Source organism: Pantherophis guttatus, chromosome 4 (genome assembly GCF_059756535.1).
Source record: "Pantherophis guttatus breed Tessera chromosome 4, ASM5975653v1, whole genome shotgun sequence".
Lineage (NCBI taxonomy): Eukaryota > Metazoa > Chordata > Lepidosauria > Squamata > Colubridae > Pantherophis > Pantherophis guttatus.
The window spans coordinates 150154391-150179291 of NC_142066.1; the positions used below are offsets into that span (position 1 = coordinate 150154391).

Genomic DNA, 24901 nt, shown 5'->3' on the forward strand with positions numbered 1-24901 from the left:
TCTGATAAAAACAATTTAAAATAAAATTGGATAAAATACAATTTAAAATGAAATTGGAATCAAATATGATTTAAAATGAAATTGGAATAAAATACAGTTTAAAAAGAAACTGGAATAAAATACAATCATTTAATATGTAGATAAATAAAATATGATAAAACTGCATTTCGGTATCACCCCTACAATCTACCCCAATCAGTCCCACATATGCCAATCTCAACCGAACCATTTTGCTTAAATCCTGTGCTGTGTTAAATGTTATTTTCAGATTCTGACCACACATAAGGTAAGTTGTTTTGATATGGGGATCCCAATGGGTCGTTTGGTATATAGACGAAGATACCTATCTCTCACGCTCTTATATAGACAACAGTCCAATAGGATATGAAAGGGTGAGAAAGAAACTCAAGTTAAGCCAGCCTTGATTTTACTTTGCACAAAACCAAGTAGAGAGAAATTTTGACAGGCTTTCAAAATTCTGCTTTTCTAATCCACAAGAAGAAAGAGCAGTTGACAAATTTTAAAAGAAGTATTCTCACAGGTTTTCCTAGGAATCCTACTGTATAAAGGTAAAGGTAATATGAATTACCTATATATGAAGCCGCTATATGAAGCCGCTTGGGAAGATCATCCATGGTTTTGGGGTGCGGTATCATCAGTACGCTGATGATACCCAGCTTTTTATATCCACCCCAAACCAGCCCAGTGATGCCCTCAACGTGATGTCCCGCTGCCTGGAAGCGTACGGACCTGGATGGGGAGAAACAGGCTCCAACTCAACTCCGCCAAGACCGAGTGGCTGTGGGTACCAGCGTCTTGGTCCGATCGAGATCTTCCATCGTTGACCATTGGAGGTGAGGTGTTACCCCCTGTGGATAGGGCTCGCAACTTGGGTGTCCTCCTGGATTCACGGTTGTCTCTGGAAGATCATGTAATGACCGTGGCCAGGGGGGCATTTGCCCAGGTTCGTCTTGTACGCCAGTTGCGCCCTTACTTGGACCAAGATGCCCTACGCACTGTTACTCATGCGCTGGTCACCTCCCGTCTTGACTACTGCAACGCTCTCTACCTAGGGCTGCCCTTGAAAACCACTCGAAGGTTTCAGCTGGTGCAGAATGTGGCTGCGCGGGTTGTGATGGGAGCGTCCTGACACTCCCATGTTATACCCCTCTTGCGCGACTTGCATTGGTTACCGGTTGTCCTTCGGGGCAGGTTCAAGGTGCTGGTTATTACCTACAAAGCCCTTCATGGCTTAGGCCCAGGATATTTGTCGGACCCTCTGCAGCCAGCGACAATTCCCAATTGCCCAGTACGTTCCCACAGACAGGGCCTCCTCAGGGTGCCATCGGCCAGACAGTGTCAGCTGGCGATCCCCAGGGGGAGAACTTTCCCTGTGGGCGCACCCACCCTCTGGAACCAACTTCCTTTGGAGCTCTGGATGGCCCCTGACTTTCGCTCGTTCCGCCGCGATTTGAAGACCTGGTTGTTCCGCAGCTTGGACTGATTGGGGGGGCGGGCTAATGAATTTTAAATTGTTTTAAATTGGGATTTAATTTTATATTGGCGGGAATTGTGCATTTTACCTTTGTGAGCTGCCCTGAGTCCTCGGAGATAGGGCGGCATATAAATTGCATAAAATAAATAAATAAATAATAAAGGTAAAGGTTGTCCTTGCACATATGTGCTAGTCATTCCTGACTCTAGGGGGCAGTGCTCATCTCTGTTTCAAAGCCGAAGAGCCAGCCCTGTCCGAAGACGTCTCCGTGGTCATGTGGCCGGCATGACTAGACACCAAAGGCACATGGGACGCTGTTACCTTCTCACCAAAAGTGGTCCCTATTTTTCTATTTGCATTTTTACGGGCTTTCAAACTGCTAGGTTGGCAGAACCTGGGACAAGTAACGGGAGCTCACCCCGTTATGCAGCACTAGGGATTCGAACCACTGAACTGCCTACTGTATAGTTTACCACAAAATATAGCTATACAAAATATAATTTCCTACTGTACAGTTTGCCACAAAAAGCTGTGACAATGACAACTCCAACTTTCTGTTACCAAAATCGATGTCGTCCTGTCTTATTTCTCCTTGATATTCATAACCCTGCAGATATATGACTTGAAGCCTTCAGTAGCCTTCCATTTATCACATACCTGAAAAGCAGGTTTGTGTGTGTGTGTGTGTGTGTGTGTGTGTGTGTGTGTGTGTGTGTGTGTTCCTCAGCCTAATCTTGTCACTTTGTCATAATGGTTCTCCTTTTCATCTTTGGCAATCTCTGTCCTGTACATAGTACATATAATCCTCAACTTACAACCACTCATTTAGTGATCAAAGATATAGAAGCACTGAGAAAAGTAATTGATGACCATTTGTGCGGCATCACAATACACAGCAATTCAGGCATGTGTGCTATCCACACATGTGCGATGTTAAACCACATGGCAATTCGCTCACATGTGCCATCCACGCATGCGTGCGGCATAAAAAACACAGCAAAATAGGACAGGATTGTGCCCGGGTGGGAGAATGGGCCCACTTACAGGTCACCACTACCAGTTTGACCGAACCGGATGAATACGGGTTCTCTGGATGTGATCTGATAGTCCTACAAATAAAGGATAGTGGTTGAACAGTTAAGTTTGGAGGACCAAAGAAATAAACAGAAGCAACCACAGCTCGGGAACTTCTGTTTCTTCAATGCAAGTTAATGAAAAGACTACGTGATTCTTGATATCTTTGTAAACATATATGCATTTATCTTAGTTGTGTGCTGTTTGCAGCTGTGCATTGAATGGAAATCAAATATATTGACAACGTAATGTCCTTGGCAGGATTACAAATGGAGACAATGATGAACATTATAGAATGTGATACAAGGTAGAAGGTTAAAATGAAATATTCTGTCAGAAAATGATTTAAATTTCTGACTGCCTCAAAAACTGAGTGCTGCTGGATCTAATAGGCTCACCTAGCTTACCCTTGTTAGAAGGAGAAGAAAAAAAGAATTCAGAAGCATTTTTCACAATTTAGCAGACATTTAATCTTGCAAATGTTCTTTTCTGTCTGTAGTAAACTAAGAGAAATGATAGGAAGAGAAAATAAAGACAAATTCCTAGGCAAATATAAGGGGACATTAAAGTTGTTCCTTACTATTAAAAATTGGCCAGGCTAATTTGAAATGGGTTTCGCACCAGAAATAAATTGAGCAACTCTGGAGGGAGAGATTCAGCAGAACTGGAGGACACCCTACTAGATAAAGTTGAGATACAACCCTGTTAAGAAGTGAATTAACACTTATATCATATTCAAAAGATGTTTAATTTTTTAAAAGCAACTCAGTTGCCACAACTTTCGAAGGATCTCTTTTAGAAATCCATTAATTAGATTCTCCTCTTTTCATTTCACTAAATGGTCACTAAAGTGACCAATTAAAAGGGGGAGTCTGTAAATTTAAGGATGGCATTTGAAAAAAAAAATCAGGCCATTCTTTATGCAGTCTGGTGCAATATTTGTAGCTCATTTCTCTATGGACACCCACTGGGCTATTGTGACTATTAGAAGCTTGGAAACAGGTTAAGTATAGCATACAGTTTGCCTCTTCAGAGCCCAAGAATTCAGAAGGCTAAAAATCTAAGCATACATGTCCTCGACGTATGACCATTTATTTAACACCTGTTCAGAGTTGCAATAGTACTGAAAAAAGTGTTTTAAGCATGCTCCTTGCATTTACCACCGCCACAGCTTCCCCATGCTCACATGACTAAAATTGGGATGCCTGGCAACCAGTATGTATTTACAATGGTTGCAGTATTGCAACCATTGTATTGTATTGCAGTATTGGGCACGTGATTGCCATTTATGATCTTCTTAGTTGGGTTTGACAAGCAAAGACAACGAGCAAGATGGTTTTGCTTAACAATTGTATGATTCATTTAACAACCATGGTAAAAAGTCAAAAAAATTAAGTGCGGCTCTGTTAACAACTACCTTGCTTACCAATGGAAATTCTGATCCCGATTATGGCCGTAAATGGAGGACTATCTGTAAAGCAATGGACAACAGTTCCATCAGCGTACATGACCAATGACCAAGTTGTAGTCCAGCAAACAAACCTAGAGGAGCATAGATTAAGCCTTGATTGAGATACTCGCCTATCTACTCAACTTACAGCAGTTCAAAGTTACAATAGCACAGCAAAGTGACATGACCATTTTTCATACTTACAACCGTTGCAGCTTCTCTTATGATCCTTTGATCACAATTTAGACGCTTGGTAACTGGCTCATATTTATGATGGTTGCAATGTCCCAGGGTCATGTGATTCCCTTTTGTGGCCTTCTGACAAAGTCAGTGAGGAAGCCAGATTCCCTTATGTCAGCAGTCACCAACTGGTCGTCCGTGGGCCATGGGTGGCCCGCGAGAAATTTTTGGTGGTCTGCAGAAAAATTATTTGCATGTTTTATATTGCAATAAATCAGGGGTCCTCAAACTACGGCCCCTGGGCCAGATACATGCAATGAATGTTTGTGTTGCTGCAGAGAATCTCCCCCTTCATGGTCTTTTTGTGTGGGTCGGAGGGGGGCAGAAATTCTGACTTGGGGTCTGCTTCAGCCTCCTGGTGTGGGGCTTTGGGTGAAGGCTGGAGGGAAGCGCCGCTGGTGGCGAAGAGCCAGATGGCCTCGTTCCAGTGGGACTGCATCATGGCCTGGAATTAACCATCTCAGCCCACTGAGCCTCCAGATGCCGGCATCTGGCCTTGCACTCCCGCAGGTCTTCTCTCTGCTTGGAAAGCCTATGCTCCTAGTCCTCAGTGAGGTGCTTCTGGTAAGCCTCCTTCTCGGTCAGATCCAATTTGAGCTGAACTGTTTGGCCAACTCTTTCTCGTAGTGGCTGCTTAGCTCCAGCAACTGCTTCCTGTTGGGGCCCTAAGGAGCCCGGGTGGGGAGGCGAGGAGTGACTGGGAGGGGAGGGGCGAGTAGAGGCCAGCGAGGCGCCCCTCAACATGAGTGACATCGAGTTGGCCACGCCCACCGTCACATGACCACCTAGCCACGCCCACCCAGGTGGTCATTAGGCAGATCATATTAGTGGTCTGCGGGATTTAAAATTATGAATTTAGTGGTCCCTGAGCTTCAAAAGGTTGGGGACCCCTGCCTTATGTCACTAATTTAACAACTCCAGTGATCCACTTAGCAACTGTGGCAAGGAAGTTCGTAAAATGGGGCAAAATTCACTTAACAAATGTCTCACTTAGAAATAGAAATTTTGGGCTCAGTTGTATGTTAGGATTACCTGTAAAACAGTGGTGGGTTTCAAAAAATGTTACTACCGGTTCTGTGGGCATGGCTTGGTGGGCGTGGCATGGCTTGGTGGGCGTGGCATGGCTTGGTGGGCATGACAGGGGAAGGTTACTGCAAAATCCCCATTTCTTCCCAATCAGCTGGGATTCGGGAGGCAGAGAATAGATGGGCGCGGGGCCAGTCAGAGGTGGTATCTACCGGTTCTCCAAACTACTCAAAAATTTCTGCTATTGGTTCTCCAGAACTGGTCAGAACCTGCTGAAACCCACCTCTGCTGTAGTAGAAATATAGTTTCTCCCATTCTCCACTAACATGTACACAGTTGCAAAAGAATTCAAAAGTAAAGTGCTTTTCACAATCCATCATTTCCAAGACATTTCCTTGTTCTGTTTAGGACTTGAATCTGCTCTTTTTTCCTCCCTCCCTCCCTTTCATATAAGTGATGCAGATGATACTTGCTCATAATTTCAGTAACCGAGGTTCAGGTTAGCAGTATTATATATGAAGGAAAATAGAATATTATAACAAATTGTACCACTTCAGCTAGCAGGTAGCAGAGAAAAATTGTACTGTTGTAGACTTCACTTACTTTGAATGCTTCCTGAAAGAATAGCTGACACAGAAGAGTAAGGACTCCTCCAGAAATAAAATAAAAACGTTTGATCTTTTAACTGCAGGGAATTTATCAATAGAGAAACACTAAGATATGACTTTCCCTACTGGCACTTTCATGTGATTTAGTACATGCTGTCATTCTCTGCACCAAACTATCATATTCTCTGCATATGCAGACTAGACCTGGTTGTAAGAGAAAGACTTAGCTGCTTTCAAAGGAAAGAGACTTTGTTACAAGTGTGAAGGTCAATTCTCAGCTTCTGTCTTTCCAAGGAACGAGAGATCTTAACGATGAATTGAAGTCATTAGCTGAAGAGTCTACAGAATCAAAGGAAAAGAGGATTGGCATTTTGATAAAGGCAAATTATCTGCTTGCATCTGAGTTATACTGAATGATTATGCTTAATTCAGAGGTCATTTCAGTGGTGGGTTGCTACCGGTTCTCCCCGGTTCGGGAGAGCCGGTAGCAGAAATGTTGATGTGAGAGCGAACCGGTTCGCTCCGCCCGCCAGCTGGGCCCTCCTGCCCGCTCCTCCACTATACCTACCTTTATTCCTTCGTTTTTAGCCCAGCTGAACGGTGAGGCAGAGCGGATTGCCATGCCTCAGCTGTTGCTGAGTGCTTGCGCAAAGCTTGCACAAAGCTGATCGCGCGCAAAGTGCGTGCACAAAGCAAACCGGTGGTAACACCAGTTGGAACCCACCACTGGACCATTTATTGTCTTTGGCCTCTGTAGCAATCTCGATCCTCACCATGGTATCAGCAAACCAACTCTGCTTCTTGTGATACAAAATACAGGTAGTTCTCAACATACAACCATGATTGAGCCCAACATTTATGTTGCTAAGTGAGAAATTTGTTAAGCCCCATTTTCTCACCACGTTTGTTAAGTGAATCACTGCAGTTCTTAAATTAGTAACACGGTTGCTAAGGGAATCTGGTTTCCCGCTTGACTTTGCTTGTCAGAGCAAAAGGGGATCACATGACCTGGGACATGGCAACTGTCATAAATGTGAGTCAGTTGTCAACCATCTGAATGTAAATCCTTGCAGGGATTCTGCAATGGTCATAAGTGTGAAAAATGGTCATGAGTCACTTTTTTCGGTGCCATTGTAACTCCGAATGGTCACTAAACGAACTGTTTAAGTCGATGGCTACCTATATTAGTGACCAGGTAAATAAATAAAAGCAACACTGTTTCATTATTTCTTCATTATTCTTAGCTGATTGCATGCATTTTGACTCCATCCAACATGCTTAAAAGCACTAAGGTTTATTACTTATTGAAAGATAAAAATAAAATGAATATTTAGGATGATTATCATTCATTCCCCAGTTCTATTGGCATGTTGCAGCAAACTGAGAAGATAATACACTTGATTGGAATCGGGAAAGTTAGAGATCTTAAAATGTTTGCATGTGGATTAACATTCTATAGGTAGTTCTCGATTTACAACCATTTGTTTAAGCAAAGCAATCATGGCACTGAAAAAATGGGCTTATGACCAGTTAACACACTTATGACAACTTCGGCATCCCCAAAGTCACATGATCAAACTTTGGGTGCTTGGAAACCAGCATGTATTTACAATGGTTACCGCGTCTCATAGTCCTGTGTTTGCCATTTGAGTTTCTGACTAGCAAAGTCAATGGGAGAAGCCAGATTCACTTAGTGATTGCATGATTCATTTAACAGTTGTAGTGATTCACTTAACAATCATGGCTAAGGTGGGCCTAGAATAGGGGTGTCATCTTTCCCACGGGGCTGGCCTTGAAATAACAATGGACCGGCCCCCAGTCCCTCTAGCAGCCAAAACAGGGTGCGGGGGGCCACGTGCGACCCCCCACGTGCCCCATTTTTGGCCTGGATGGCCTCCTGCAGCATTCTGCCAGCCAAAATGGGTCATGGGGGGCACATGCGGCCATGCCACATCCCATTTTGGCCAGCTAAGTGCTGCAGGAGGCTGAAAATGGGGCACGGGGAGTCACATGTGCCCCCCGTGTCCCATTTTGGCCAGCAGGGTGCTGCATGAGGCGTCTGTCCCATCCCGTCCCATCCCCCACTGGTCTGCAGAGGAGAACTCCAATGCTGATTCGGCCCTTGAAGAAATTCAGTTTGATATCCCTGGCTTAGAATTTATAGTTTCCTATTAATTGGTGAAAGACACCTAGCTGGCGTGTGCTCTCTCCACTTCTCTTCTCTCTCTATACCAATGACTGCATCTCAAACAATCCATCTGTTAAACTACTGAAGTTTGCAGATGACACAACAGTGATCGGTCTCATTTGAGACAATGATGAATCTGCATAAAGACGGGGGGTTGAACAACTAGCCTTGTGGTGTGAACAGAACAATCCGGAACTGAACACACTCAAAACTGTAGAAATGGTGGTGGACTTTAGGAGAAACCCTCCCATATTACCACCTCTTACAATACTAGACAATCAACAGTAGAGACCTTCAAATTTCTAGGTTTTACCATATCACAAGATTTCTCCTCTCCTCTCCTCTCCTCTCCTCTCCTCTCCTCTCCTCTCCTCTCCTCTCCTCTCCTCTCCTCTCCTCTCCTCTCTTCTCTTCTCTTCTCTTCTCCTCTCCTCCTCTCCTCTCCTCCCCTCCCGTTTCCTCCTCTATTCTATTCTATTCTATTCTATTCTATTCTATTCTATTCTATTCTATTCTATTCTATTCCTAAGCCAGGACTAGAACTCACTTTCTCCTGCTTTCTAATTTTGTGCTCTAACCACTAGACGTTATCATGTGGTAAATATACAAGTAATGAGATTATGATGCCACATGCAAAGTTTTTTCTTCAATCCTACCAAAAAGAGGGCAATGAAAATGTTTATAAAGTTCTCTCTCTCTCTATTTATTATTGATGATGCTTTTTCTCTTTCTCCAAACAGCTACCCTTCTGTTTGTTATTGTACGGGAGAGATTTTGCTTGTTCTTCCTAAAACTGTTGTCTTATTGCATTTCACCCCCCTGACAATTCTTTTCAGAGGCTGAAATGACAGGCTGATAATGTATTCAGCATCTGTAATCAATGCTAACCTTTCAGGTTACTGGAAAATGCATTTTAAAGAATATTTCAGGTTTGTCTTTGCCAGAGAGAAAAGTATTCTCCTTTCCCTGACACCTCAAGGTAAAAACTGTATATAACATTGAAAATAATATTGAATTGCATCATTCAAACACTGTAAAAACAATACCGTTTTGCAAAGAGCTTGTCGGTGAGTACATATTTGCCGAGAATATTTTTTTAGGATATGTACTATTTCGATGTCTATTTTGTTAAAGTACAATTTTATCTAAACAATCAATTTTAAAATTGAACTCATGGCCATTAAAGACATGTTGGAAGACTGCATTATTTATTCCATGTGAAATGAAAACTATAATACTGTAATTTGCAGTAATGGAAACTCAGGAAAGGGACTGTCTAATAATGGAAAAAATAGATCTGCAAGATTCTGCAGGCGTAAATCACTTGACTTACAACCATTAGTTTAGTGACTATTCAAAATTACAAGAACACTGAAAGAAGTGACTTCACACTTACAACCACTGTAGCATTCCCATGGTCATGTGATCAAAATTTGGGCACTTGGCAACTGGCATGTATTTAGTACAGTTGCATTGTCCCAGGGTCACGTGAGCACCTTTTGTAACCTTCCCAGCTGTCTTCTGATAAGCAGTCAATGGGAGAAGCCAGACTCACTTAATAACCACATGATTCACTTAATAACTGCAGTGATTCGCTTAACAACTGTGGCAAAAAAGGACATAAAATGGGGCAAAATGGCCATTTAACAACTGCCTTCCAAAGAAATTTTGGGTTCAACTGTGATTCTTAAGTCAAGGACCACCTGTGTATAATGTCTCATTTCAGATCATCCAATTTTAGGCCACGGGTGGGATTAAAAACAAAACCCAACATTCTGAACTGAGTTTGGGAATGAACTGGAAGACAATGTATTGTTCCATAGAAGTCAGGAGCCTTTGATACTTGCTGGCACTCTTTAAAGCAAAGAGATATAGGGCAACTTTATAGGGTACGATGGCTCCATGGTTAAAGATGCTGAGCTTGTCAGCTGGAAAGATGACCGCCCGGGTTTGAATCCTGAGAGGCGCATGACTGATGAGCTCCTATTACTTCCCCCAGCTTCTGTCAACACAGCAATTAGAAAGTATGCAAATGTGAGTAGATAAATAGGTACCACTTTGGTGGGAAAGTTAACAGCGTTCTGTGTTCCTTGGTGTATAACCATGCTGGCCACATGAATGCACAAATGTCTTTGAAAAACTCTGGATCCCTCTGGTAAGAAATGGAGATGAGTAACACCCCCTAGACAGGCATGTTTGGACAGGGAGAACCTTTATCATTTTTTTAATGCAAGACTTAAAATCTTCACCCTGACTTTGAATGATACCATTGTTATTCTGAAAAGATATCCAAGACACCCATTTCCAGCAAGTAAACTGGTGATGCTGAGTCCCATCATGTCTTCTAGCTTTCTAGTATACTTTGGGATGTCCTTTTTCTGAATTCCCTCATCCCCAACTGCACACACTCTCCCATATAACCAGTGTTGTGTGCTTTTTCTAAAAGTGCATTGGGCACCCGAGGAGTTCTGGTGCATAAAAATTAACAAAATCCCTTTTACTTAACAGGATGGCTTCCTATTTAATGAATAAATTAAATTGAAGTAAAGTAAAGTAAAATAAAATAAAATAACATAAAATGATAAAATAAAATGATAAAATAAAATAAAATGTCACATGGGGCAGGAGGTATAGAGAATGCAATTCTTCCTGAGCACTAACTATTAGATCGCATTGCTTTTTGTATGCCATAATCACAGCGTCGACTCACAAAGCATCCCTGGCCTGCTCTCGAGTTGCTAAAGGCAAGGGGGATGGGAAAACAGCAAAGCTGCACGGCAGCCAAAAAACAAAAGCACATTCAAGACATATTTCTCTCAAGGCTGTCTCCCAGGGTTACCCACAGTGGCTGGAAGGGAGTGATCTCTACAACCTGCAAAATTGCCCGTTGACAAATGTGACTGATGACACACCCTGGGGGGGGGAGGGGAGAAACAGGGTCATGTCTGGGACATAAAGTACGTGGGGTCAGAGTTGGCTTCACTTGGAATGTGCTGACATGAAGCTCCTAATAAATAACTGGAATAAATCCTTTGGAACCCTGACACACAGCTCCAACTATTGTTACAAAGATATGCACAGCCCAAGTATCAGATTTTAAATCAACAAAGAAATAGATAAGTGATATTCCATGTATAATTTACATATCTGAACGTATTAGCACCAGCAAAATATTACATAGAAGGAAGAAAGATAAATGTAGTAATCTTTTATTATGAGCTTTACTTGATGAAGTTTGATCATACAAAAGCCTGTGAGAATTTTAAAGCCAGGTATCTACTGACAACTAGCAGGAAAACTACAGACCAATAATATTTCAAAACTGCCCTTGATTGAGAAGGAATGGGAAGTAATGTCTATTTAGTTACCCACAGACCATCCCACTGTCTATTCTTCTACTTCTACTTCCTGAATATAATAACAAATCTCATGTATTTGGGTAATTTACAGGTTAATAAAAAAGAAGATTCTCAGCAACTACAGAGTCACGGTGGTGCAGTGGTTAGAGTGGCTACTTCTACTGCCTGCTGATTGTCTGCAATATGGCAGTTCAAATCCCACCAGGTTCAAGGTTGACTCATCCTTCCAAGGTGGGTAAAATGAGGACCCAAATTATTGGTGACAATATGCTGACTCTGTAAACCGCTTAGAGAGGGCTGTAAAGCACTGTAAAGCGGTATATAAGTCTAAGTGCTATTGCTATTGCTACAGGTAGTCCTGTACCTGTTTCATTTAACATCCTTTCCAAGTTCTGTAGGGTGCTGAAAAAATGACTATAAATGACTAGTCCTAGCACTGCAGTATCTCCACAGCCATGCAATCAACTGGCATGTATTTACTTGGCAACAAGCATGTATTTATAATGCTTGCACCATCCCAGGATTGCATAATTGTCATTTGTGACTTCCTCAGAGGGCTTCTGATAAGCAAAGTCAACAAGGGTGCCAGATTCGCTTAATGACCTTGTGATTTCCTTAATGACTACAGCAAAAAAACTTGTAAAATTAGACCTGACTCACTTTATGATTGTTACACTTAGGAACAACATAAATTCCAGTCCCAATTGTGGTGGTAAATTGAAGACCCTGTGTGAGCTGTTTACAAATTGTTAAAAATATTTAAAACAAGAAAAATAACAAAAAAACAAAGATGGCAGAGATAACAATGCCAAGGACTTGCCGAAAAGGTTGAATTTATATGTATGTTCAGTTGGAATAATTTGCAGTTCTTCTGTCTTACAAGATAATTCATTTTGCATAGCAATCCAATTCCATTTTATTTCGCAGGCTCGTTTTTCAGAAATCTCTCCCCTCTCCCCAAAAATGGAACAGGCCTTGCTTTGGCACATTTCACTACAAAGCAATAGCAATTATCATTTTCTTTGCAGTTTTCAAAAATAAATTACTCTCCAGATCTTGCACTATATATTACCCGAAGGCTTGTAAAGGCTAATTTAAACAGCCTAACCCACAGCCTAAATTATTAATACCGAAAATATTGGCAATTACTTCTCTGATTCATAACTTGTCTATCTCAGGAGGCCAAAAAAGGCAACTATAAAACATCTTTTGAAGTCCATATTATGTTAGTTAAATAGAGGGTACAAGGGAACATGGCCATGTACAAAACTTCCTCATTTGATTTTGGCAAAAATTACTTGCACATGCTATTTTGTAAAGATAGAAATACCCATTTAGAGATCACTGCTTTGATTGGTATGCCACAAGTAGGGGAAACATCAAGTGACATCCAGATATATATAATTCCATATCTTATTTTAGAAGAGTATAGAGCAGTGGTGGGTTTCAAAATTTTTTACTACCGGTTCTGTGGGTGTGGCATGGTTTGGTGGGCGTGACTTGGAGGGCGTGGCATGGGAAAGATACTGTAAAATCTCCATTCCCTCTCCAATCCAGGGGAAAGTTGTTGCAAAATCCCCATTTCCTCCTGATCAGCTGGGCCTTGGGAGGCAGAGAATAGATGGGGGTGGGGCCAGTCAGAATTTTTACTACCAGTTCTCTGAACTACTCAAAATTTCCGCTACCGGTTCTCCAGAACTGGTCAGAACCTGCTGAAACCCACCTCTGGGATAGAGATGGCCTCAAAGAAAATATTAAGTAGTCCCCGACTTACAAGCACAGAATTTCCGTTTCTAAGTAAAGCAATTGTTTAACTGAGCTGCACCCATTTTATAGCTTTTTTTTTTTTGGTGCCATGGTTGTTCAGTGAATGCTACAGTTGCTAAGTGAATTATTCTGTTGTTTAAGTGAATCCAGCTTCCCCCATTGACTTTGCTTGTTGGAAGCTGGCTGGGAAGGTTGCAAATGGTGATCATGTGACCTTGAAACATTGCAACCATCGTAAATAAAGCTGGTTGCCAAGTCACATGACCTTGGGGATGTGTCAACAACCATAAGTTCAAGGATCGGTCCATAAGTTACTTTTCTCAGTGCTGTCGTAACTTTAAATGTTCGCTAAATGAATGATTGTAAGTTGAGAACTACCTGTATGTGACAACTATTGGTCGAACGTGAGAAAGCTTGGGAAAGAAACTTTTTTTGTTATAAAATGGAGAAAACAACAACTCTTATCAGGCTTTTAAGATTATGTTATTGCAACCCAGACAAGACTTCTTCTATCATTTATTATGGTATATCTTTCCTGACCTGGTTCACCTTGAAAGGTTACAAGTACTTTACAAGTACTGTAAGTACCGTCACAAGTATTTCATTATCCATTTAATCAACAGTTCTCTGAAAAGGCATGGTTGTTCCACAAGAAGGAAAGTTAAATGTCCCTCTTTTGCATATAAGAATCCCAATAATTATCAATGCTTCCCATCCAAATGGCTGCTTCTTTTTCAAAAAATGCTGTTCCAAAAACATGGTGCAGGTAGTCCTCGACCTACGACCACAATTGAGACAAAAATTTCTGTTGTTAAATGAGTTTTACCCAATTTTACGACTTTTCTTGCCACTGTTGTTAAATAAATCAATGCGGTTAAGTTAATAACCAGGTTGTTAAGTGAATCAGGCTTCCCCAGTGACTTCGCTTGTCAGAAGGTCACAAAAGGGGATCACAGGATTCCAGGATGCTGCAACCATCGTGAATATGAACCAATCGCCAATCATCTGAACTTTGATCACATGATATGGGGATGCTGCAAAAGTCATAATTGTGAAAAATGGTCCTAAGCAGTGGTGAAATCCAGCTGGATCTAGCCGGCTCGCGTGAACCGGTACAGCCAGCGGCAGGAGGCTCCGCCCACCGATGGGGATGTCATTATGTCCCATTTTTGACCCTCTGCGCATGCTCAGAAGGCTCTGCGCATGTGCAGAAAAGGCGTGCGTGCTCACATTCCTGAACAGGTAGCGTAGGTAAGTGCATTTCACTGCTGGTCCTAAGTCACATTTTTCAGTGCCGTTGCAACTTTGAACGGTCACTAAACGAACTGTTGTAAGTCGAGGACTACTGGTACACTTAAATTATCCTGATGAATTATCCTGATGATGAATAAGGGAGGGCTTGGATATTTAAGTAACACTATAAAACCGATTTCTGATGCGCAACCTTCTCAAGAAAAAATAACTCATCAATGTTAAAGGGATGATTGTTATTATTATTTTATTTATTTATTTATTTATTTTTAAAATTTTTATACCGCCCCCTCTCCTGAAGGACTCGGGGCGGTGAACAGCCAAAATTAAAAAACATACAATATAAACATTAAAATACTATAAAAGCAAAATTAAATTTATATTGGCTTCCCCCAATTTAAAACCCCTTACCCATAAAATTCAGCAATTAAAAGATTTTTAACCCAGCCCGACTTGCTGAAATAAAAAAGTCTTCAGAGCCTGGCGGAAGGTACGGAAGTCTGGGATCAGTCGTATCCCTGGGGGTAGCTCATTCCAGAGGGCGGGTGCCCCCACAGAGAAGGCTCTTCCCTGGGGGGGTCGCCAACCGACATTGCCTGACTGACAGCACCCTGAGGAGGCCCTCTCTGTGGGAGCGTATTGGCTGATGGGAGGTTATCGGTGACAGAAGGTGGTCTCGTAAATAACCGGGCCCTAAGCCAGGTTAGTTTTATTGTCTTATGAACTGGTATTTTACAATAGAGGGAAGATCTGATTTTCTTATGAACTTGATTAATGCATTATTGTTTCATGGTAATTAAAAGGAATGAAGTTATAGATAATCTGCATGTATATCAAACTCAGTACCTTTGGCAGTTGCTTACAGAAATTACGCTCATCGATCACCTTGTCTGTAAAGAAAAGTAAGCAAAAGAGAGAGACGAAACAGGAAAATGTTCAAAGGCAATGCTAAGTAAAGTAAATGTCTGTATTCTAGTCTTTTAAAGTATTAATCTCAAAAGGAAAAGTACATGTGATCCCAAAATTATAAACAAACATCCCCCAGGTACATTCTCCGCATTTATTTTCTTATCTATTTTATCTATCAGATTTTTTTTTTACCCTACCTGTATTACTTTTTAAGTAACTCAAAATTTAAAACTCCTTCCTCTTCCTATTTTCCCCAGAACGATAACCCTGTGAGGTGGATTGGGTTGAAAGAGAGAGAGTTGCCAGGCCCAAAACCAGATTTCTCCCGCTAAGGCAGGATTAAAACTCACAGTCTCTTGGTGATTGGCCCAAATCACCCACCTGGCTTTCGTGCCTAAGGTGGGATTAGAACTTCTGGTTTCTAGGCCAGATCCTTAACCGCTACACCAAACTGGCTCCTTACTTTTATTTCTTTACCAAATTATATCCATAACCATTCATCTGGATACACAATTCTATAACCACAGGAGAAGATGAATGTAATGTGTGAAATTTAGATGACCAGCAATTTTTGAAAGTGATATGCTTTAGAACATGGACAGTATTGAATTATTAGCATTTAGGCACTAAAAAAGAAAAGGAGAAATCTTCATAAGGAAGTAAAACTACTATAAGGCCAAAGCTGACAGACAGGAATTTAGGCTAAAAAATTTGATAGGTGTTCTGTGTATTTCACTGTCTCTCTAGACTCATCACAGGGTTTTTTTATGCTCTCATTTCTAATATCCCACAAATAATGGAGCTGTCACCTTCATATCAATTGTCCCAATGCTGCAAAATATATCTCCCTTTCTCCTTGATCAGAGATAATTAATTCTCCACATCTACAGCCTTCTGCTAAATCAAAACACAGAAACGTTTAGATCTTCCCTGGCTATGGTTATTTCATTTTATTTTATAGTATTTGCAGGTTCGATTTCGTCTTAGTGGTCTTTAATTCACTATCATGAGTTCAGGGTACACTTTAAAATGTAATAAACACAGGAATTGAATTTATTTTTTCCATTCAGCATATTCAGTTAATTACTGCCCCAGTCAATTTTTATAGAATGATTACAAGGAGAAATGGGGAAAACAACGAAGGCAGATTCTTCTGAAAACAAAAGTGGAGACAAATAATATACATTTATCTGACCTTTCTGGAGATCAAGCAAAAAGATAAAAATGGCAAAAGTCAAGAATTTTAAACACAGATATGTTTAAAAATTGATATGTTAGGCTAAATCCTAATTAAGTGGGGTTGGGGTGGAAGCTGGGGTAATATTCTGTGTAAATGAATTTATTTTGGAAGCAATAGTTTATACCTTAGTTTGTGCCTTGTATAAATTTAGCCAATTATGCTTTATTGAAGAAGTCATGATCAAACCAATTTTGTACAAACTTGATCAGTATTCTCTCTATATATATAATAATAAAGAATAGCACAGCTAATAACTGTGAAAAAAAATCAGATATTAGCTTTTAGAAAACATAATCAAATGGTTATCACAGAGGTTCCTAATTTTGTTTACATGCTGGAATTATTTTAAAATATGCTTGAAATGAATGGACAAAAACATTGTAAAGATCAGTTGGGTATTTCAGATGATAAGATATATTCACACTGCAGCTGTCTTCAACAGCTGGGAGTGATGAAGCTAGGTTTGCACAACATATTACTAATCCACAAATTAGACAACTGAATTTTAGCATAAGCATAACTGCACAAACTTAGTGGTACTATTAATTGTTTAGTGTGTTGTACATATCCAGAAAAAGAATGTAATTCAATTAATCATGGTTATATTAACCATGAATATACACATCATGTGAATATAGGATCCACTCCTTGAAAGAAAAGAGTCCTTTGCTTACTTTTATGCTTTGATATGAAATTCATACTGTGTTTCCCTGAAAATAAGACCCTGTCTTATATTTTTTTGAACCCTGAAATAAGCACTTGGCCTTATTGCCATGCGCTCAAAAGCCTGATTTGGGCTTATTATCAGGGGATGTCTTATTTTGGGGAAAACAGGGTATTAGAAGTCTAATCTTTCCAGAGTCTGGTCTATTATGCTTTCTTCTGTTGTGCAGGAGACATCAAACACAATCATAAACCAAAGTAGAAGGATTTGCAGCAACTATGTATTCAATTCTGTAGAAATATATTAAAGAGCATGCTTTTCTACATTCCGTGTGGCCACAGTTATCCTTGCATTGTTTCCCCTATCCTCCAATGTCTTAAAAACCTGTAAAACTATTTGTGCGATGAAAGGCACATCAATTCACAATACTCTTACATCTTTGCTGGGCAACTTGTTCCCAGCAGTGTTTGCAATAAGAAAGAATAATTCTGACTTATTTTTTGCATTTAAAAAAAATACTAAGGTAAAAAAGATGCTTTTTGTTTGGTTGCTTGTTTGCAAGTGTTTTATTACCTGACTAAGTGACATCATCAGTTTTGGTGAGTGTGGGGTTTGCTCCCTGTGGCTAGTCCCATTCATCTCCACACTTCAACCTTGAGCCATATACATTTCTTTTGAAAGTCAAAAATCCTGCCTTGGCATATCAACTGAGCGTTCCTTATCAATTAACAACAAGCAGCCAAAGTCACAAAACTTAAATTCTCTCATTCCAGAGTTCAGAAAACAAAATAATGGGTTATTCTATGTTACCAGAAAATAGTTACCAGCTGAATATTATAAAAAATAGCTTTCCGATACTAAGACCAGTTTGGCAGAGAAGCCAATTATATGTAGGCCCTCAACTTACGTTGTGTTTAACAACCATTCAAAATTCCAATGGCAGTGAAATAGGTAGCTTATGACCGGTCCTCGTAATTATGACATCATACCATCACCAAAGTCATGTGATCAATATTCAAAGCACTGGGCAACGGGGATATATTTATAATAGCTGCAACATCCTGAGGATCATGTAATCACCATCTGCAACCTTTCGAGCAGTTCATTTTAGAATTGCCTTGGTTAACAATGAAAATTCTGGTTCCAATTTTGGTTGTAAGTGGAGGACTACCTATATCATGACAGGTGGAGGCTTCTCATTCATTGGATGGATTCGAACAGAGGCTAGACAAAGATGGTTTACTTTGGGTGCTTGCACTTAGAGGGGGTCTTATGACTAAATGGTTCCTTCACCTTAATATACTGTTTTCTAAAGCAAATACATTTTTCCAGTGCCCTTAAAAAGGCAGACTTGGGCTAAAACATATGAAGAACAGTTTCAGGAATTGGGTATGTCTAGTCTAATGAAAAGAAGGACTAGGGGTGACATGATAGCAGTGTTCCAATATCTGAGGGGCTGCCACAAAGAAGAGGGGGTCAACCTGTTCTCCAAAGCAACTGAAGGCAGGACAAGAAGCAATGGATGAAAACTAATCAAGGAACAACTAATCTAGAACAAAGGAGAAGTTTCCTGACAGGTAGAACAATTAATCAGTGGAACGACTTGCCTCCAGAGGTTGTGAATGCACCAACACAAACTGGAACTTTTTATGAAGAGATTGGACAACCATTTATCTGAAATGGTATAGAGTTTCTTGCCTGAGCAGTGGGTTGGACTAGAAGACCTCCAAGGTCTCTTCCAACTCTGTTATTCTGTAATTCCCTGGCCACATCTGGATCTTTGGCTGTTCCTGTCTGGCCATGCATGAGGTCAATTGGAAATTAGAAATCAAATGTAAATAAGTGTACAGCCCTATTGTTTCATTCCCCCTACAACAATCCCAGTTTCTCATGTGGTCCTTTGGAAAAATTAATTGCCCAACTTTGCTTAAAGACCAATTCACAATCTGCAAGGTACTATTCAGCACCTGAGACAGCTCCTAGATTAGCACATTAAAGAATCATCACAGAAGGAATACAGGCATGAGAAGCTGGTTCTCCTTAATGTCAGAAATGGAACTAGCATTTTTATGCCCGAACCTCATTTTTAAAATTCTCCGTAAACATAACATACACACATACATACACTACTGCTATTCCACAGATTGTATTACCTCTAAACATTGGATTATATTACTGTTTCGTGTGTGTGGATCTCAATCATGATTGCAGAGCTCTCAAACTTGATTCCTAGACAATAATAATTTTTGCACTGGAAAAATACCGTACTGACTATCAGGTCTCCTATCTAAAGAAAATAAGTGAGAATCAGGATTTATTATAAGTTTTCATTTATTTTGTATTTTTTTTTGTTTGTTACAGATTTAGGGTGAAACCAGAAACTGTCTAGTGGCAGAGAATTCTACAGCATTTTACAAGATGCTTACTGACATATGAGCAGAAAGGAAAGTTATTTCATGTAAATACATAGATGATTATAGTACTAATAAATATTGTTCTGGAAAAAAGTGTGGCTTTAACTTTTAATTTGAGTCAGTTTAAAACTATCCACATTATTCTATTAAACCTTTCAAAATGTCCAGTTGCTAGGCAGGTTTTTGCTATATACAAAATTGGGTGCAGGTAAAATACAAATTGTTAGCTAAATGTTAAAAAAAAATTAGGAGGAAAAAGTAAAGTTTGCTTTCTTATACTGCCACCTAGAGGGCAATGCCTGGAATACACTCGACAACAGCAAAAACATAATCCTAAAGAAAAAATAAATTAACTACAAGATTCTGTGTCAGTTGGATTTAGATCTTATTTATTTCTACTAAATATTATAATGGAACATAAAGCACAATTCACCTGGAGATGCTGAATGTAACAGAACTCCTGAGCACGTTGCAAGATTTTTATATATTTATTTAAGGATAAATGTTCTCTCGAAGAAAAAATAAAAAGGAACAAAAGGCAACCCCCCCCCAAAAAACTTTGCTTCCTTACAAAAGCTTCTCAACACTGATTTTTAATAAAAGGAATTGCTTCTCTTTCTATTAATTTTATGCTAATTATTCTTGATTTTTATAACCAAGGTCTGAGCAAAGCTGTTATTGTGATGCAACTTTAGAGGAAGGAATATTTAAAAATAAATGCGCTTTAGAGGTACTGTACACAATGAACTTTGAAAACTCTCCTCTTTAATTTTTATTATATATGTACAAATAGATGTGAGCACATATGCATCCACGTACATACACATACATATACACACAATCACTACAGTAACACAAACCCAATTACGAAATGATATAGTACTGCAAGCTAAAGAATAAACACTGAATTGCTAGTAGCCATATTTACCTGACCTTTGCCTGATCTAGAAAACCAGGAAGAATTGGCCTTAGTATTTGGATATGGAAACCATTGTAAGTTAGACATGCAAATTATGCCTTTACTTGTGTAGAAAACATCCCAAGAATTCATGAAGAGTTAAACAAAACTTAAAGGAGGCTTTGCTTCTATTTGCACAAACATAAGTGCACACAAACATACCAAAACAAAAACAAAAAACAAACCCCACTACATGAACCAACTTCAAGGAGAAGGCACCCTCCCAGGCTAAACTAGTAATATATCAATTAAAATAACCTCCTTTCTTTAACAAAGAGTTATGAATTCCAGATTATTCCAACTTCTTTTTCTCTGAACCATCCTTCTCAGAACCAGTAAGTGTCCTGGATGAGTCAGAGGTTACTAAGGAGATATGCAAATACAAACTCTTTGAAATTTCTCCAAGGAAGTAGAAAGGAAGGGAAGAAAGTGGGGATTGGGAAGAGGGTGGGGGGAAGAGAGAGAGAGAGAGAGATGCAAGAATCAGAACCAACAAAAGCACATGTTGCTCAAAATTTAAACTCCAACACATTCTTGGAGCTTAATATACCTCTTGAAAATCTACTTTTGATCAGTTCCTATCAGAGAAGAGCAGAGAAAAGAGCAGAGCAGAGGAGAGGAGGAGAGGAGAGGAAGAGGAGAAATCTGTGTGTGAAGTATTCTATTTCTCTCCAATCCTATGCAAACTGCTGAACGCGATTCTTTCCCAGAGGATCTGCTTCCTCGGTTTAACTTTTCCTTAAAGCAGATGTTTCCAAGTACCACTAGCCGCATCCATCTCTTAAATCCAAGGGAGACCCAGAGTTTTCTCATGAGCTTCCACAAGATCCCAGTACCAAAAGAATAAGAACAAGGGGAGAAAGTCTCCGCAAAGCCTCTCTCTCCCACTGCCCAGGCGCTTCAGCCCGTCGCACGGACACGACTGCTCCGTCCGTCCGAGCGGAGGGGCGGAAGGCACGGAACACCCGAGGTGTGGAGCCCGGCTTTCTCCCACCCGCGTCCTGCCCCCCTTCCCCCCCCCCGAGTCAGGCAGGGGTTGTCTTACATCCTCCTCCTCGCCGTCGCTCCTCCTCGCCTGGTACTGGAAGCGAGGTCTGGGGTTGTGCGGCTGAGACGGGCGCGAAGCCTTGGCTGCTCCGGCGGCCGCGTGGGCCGAGGCAGCGGCGACAGCAGCGGCGGCCCCGTCTTCCTCGGAGCACCGGGGGCCTAGGAGATGGCTGGCTTCGGGCGTGACGGGGAAGGAGCGGGAGGTGTTGATCTTCCCGCCGAAGCGCTGATACAAGGAAGCCATTCGGTCGATCCAGGGCGGCAGACTGAGCAGAAGAGTACGGAGTTCACCGGCCGTCTGGAGCCCTCCACGTCTTCTGCCTGCCTGGCGCTGGACAGCTCCGGACGCGCCACCCCCGTCTGCCTCAGGGGAGAAGGCGAGAACGGCGCGCTCGCCGCCCGGGCATCGGAACAGAGGAGGAGGGCTAGGAGGAAGAACGTGGAGGAACCCCGCCGTCGGCGCGTCAAACTCGCCGCCCTCTTCCCTCGCCCGGAAGATCGATGCGGTCCTGACCTCCTCCAAACCCCCGGTTAGAGGAGGAGGAGCGCGGAGCAGGGAAGCGACTTGGCTCCCTTGCCTAGCGCCTTCCCGGGGCCACAGAGCAGCCGCCTTCCAGGTCGCATGCCAGCAGTGTGTGTGTGTGTGTGTGTGAATGTGAGTGTGTTGGCTGGGAGGGGGGGAGAGGAGGAGGAGGAGGAGGGTGCGAGTGAGTGTGCGCGCGCGTGCCAGGGAAGGAAGGGCGAGTGTCCTTCTGCGCGCAAGGCGGCTGCGAGAGCGGGTCCGCAGAACGGGCGGACGGGCGCCTTCAGCCCCGAAGGCTCCGGGCAACTGGGTTACCTCTTTCCCACGGGGAAACTTGGAAAGCGGAGGGTGGGTGGGTGTGTTGTGGGAAGGTGACTACAGCTCTCGTGCAAGCCTGTGCTAGGAAGGTTGGGGGGCGGCGGGGGAGGCGAGAACGGCTTTGGCGCGCTGTCTTTCCTGCGGGAGTTGGCGTAGACAAGGGGCCGGGGACGCCTCCCGCCGGTGCCCCTCCTGCTTGCTCTCCTCCGCGCACCTGCCCAAACCTTCTCCCCTCCAGCCGCGGGGCTTGATTTTAACCCCCGCCGGCGCTGCGCCCGCTTTCTTCAATTCATTTTGCTGCATTAAAACGTGCTCCAGCGCCCCTCCGTGGAAACACGCGCGTATTACTTTCGCGGGCGTCAACAAAGCGCCAGACGAGTCAAGACCCACGCGAGTCCGCCCGGAGCCCGGCGGGGCGGAGTAGAGCAAAGCTATTTCCACTTTTCCTCCCCGGGAAGGGCTGGCGTCTTCTGGAGCCCCTTCCCTGCCCTTCCCGGGTAACTGGCTTGCCAGTTCAGACGGCTCAGAAGCAGCCAACGGCGATTACGCCGCTCGGGGCCACCCAGAGGTTAGCTCTGGGCAGCGGCATTTCACTAAAGGGGGGTGGGGGGGCTGTCCGGGCTTCAGGATGGGGAGACTTGAGAGCCCCCTTCTCGCAAATCTATGGGTTCCCATAGCAACAGGTTTGTGTGTGTGTGTGTGTGTGTGTGTGATTGAGAGAGAGAGAGAGATCTGTCTCTCTCTTCAGCTGTAGCAAACTGGGATGTAGAAACGTGAGAGTTCAGACAGAGGCCAGGTTCTTGGAGGAATATGATTTGAACTTTTAACTCTCTGCCCTTCCTTAGTCTTCAACAAAAGGCCTCTGAGCGAAGAGAAATTTCTTTTCTCCTACATTTCCTTCCCTCCATTATTGCCATTATTATTTCTTAAATAACAATAAAAGAGAATACTTGTAGCAGATGGCTGAACTGTGGGGTCCTGGGTGCCCTCTGAGGTTAGCTGGGTTTTTTTTGTTTTTGTTTTGTTTTTGCAGGTAATGAAAAATGATTCATGATTCTGCATACAGATAGTCCTCAACTTACAAACATTTGAAGTTGCAACGGGACTGAAAAAAGTGACATTGTCATCGTCGTCCCCCACCCCCACCCTGTAATGACTGTTGGAAGCATCTCCAACGGTCATTATAGTAAGGTGATCAAAATTAGAACGCTTGGCAACTGGCATGTACTTATGACAGTTTTGGTGTCCCAGAGTCACACAATCACTTTTTATGACCTATCTGGCAGGGAAAGCCAGATTCACTTAACAACCATGTTACTAACTTAACTGCATTGATTCACTTAATAAACATGGCAAGAAAGGTTGTAAAATGGGGTTCACTTAACAACTGTCTTGTTTAGCAATGGAATTCCTGTGGTTCAATTGTGGTCGTAATTTTGAGGACTGCGTGTATTGATCTGGAAGTCCTTTCATGTTCATTTCTTTTAAAATAAGCAAGAGACACAATGGGACAAATATTGTAACTAATTCCAGGAAACTGTAGAAAACGAGGATGGGTTCCAGAGCCTCTTGAGAGAAAAAACAGATACAGGATTAGCAGGAGGAAGAGGTATAATAAATTGGGGAAGAAAATAAAAATAAAAACAGAATTAAAAATGATGTTTTTCCTCCCTCTAGAAATGGGCAGGAATGGAGATCTCTGAAAGAAAACATTGAAGATGACCATAAAATGATAATGGGAAAAATACCCTCAAGGCCACATGTGTTAATAAGAATGCTTTTCTTTATCAGCATGTGAACAAAATAGTGTATTTTCTACAGTGCTGCGCTCTCAGTCACAGCTCAGGCCCTTAAGCAAAGATTACATGTACGTAAGTCCAAATTTACTGAAAATGTATTACAGGTAGTCCTCGACTTACGATCGCCATTCAGCTCAGATGTTTTGTTGCTCAGCAAGGCAGTTGTTAAGTGAGTTTTGCTCCATTTTGCAACCTTTTTTTTGCCACAATTGTTAAAGCGAATCACAGCTGTTGTTAAGTAAATCATGCAGTTATTAAATGAATTGCGCTCCTTCCCCCCTCCCCTCCCCTTGTGGGAAGCCAGCTGGGAAGGTTACAAATGATGATGACATGACCCCACAGAACATTGCAACCGTCCTAAGTACATGCCAGTTGCCAAGCATCTGAATTTTTTATTATGGAGACGTTGCAATGGTCTTAAGTGTGAAAACTGGTCATAAGTCACTTTTTTTCAGTGCCGTTGTAACTTCAAACAGCCATTAAACAAATGTAAGTCGAGGACTACCTATACTCCAGAAAATATAGAAATGAGATTGAAGAAGTCAGAGGAAGCAACTCACTTATCAAGGGG

At 41.8% G+C, this 24901-nt stretch overlaps 1 protein-coding gene across 3 annotated transcripts in view; it reads right to left on the minus strand.

Moving 5' to 3' along the window:
- Window positions 1-24901, minus strand: part of DPP6 (dipeptidyl peptidase like 6) — a 545144-nt gene that overhangs the window by 393759 nt on the left and 126484 nt on the right. The window contains exon 1 of one of the 3 annotated variants that reach the window (XM_034401658.3): window positions 21689-22347. The exons of the other annotated variants lie outside the window; for them this stretch is intronic. Coding sequence (XP_034257549.1) covers window positions 21689-21934 — 246 coding nt within the window. The 5' untranslated portion in view covers window positions 21935-22347. Of the gene's footprint in view, window positions 1-21688; window positions 22348-24901 lie in introns of those variants that run through there. 3 annotated transcript variants of the gene reach the window in all.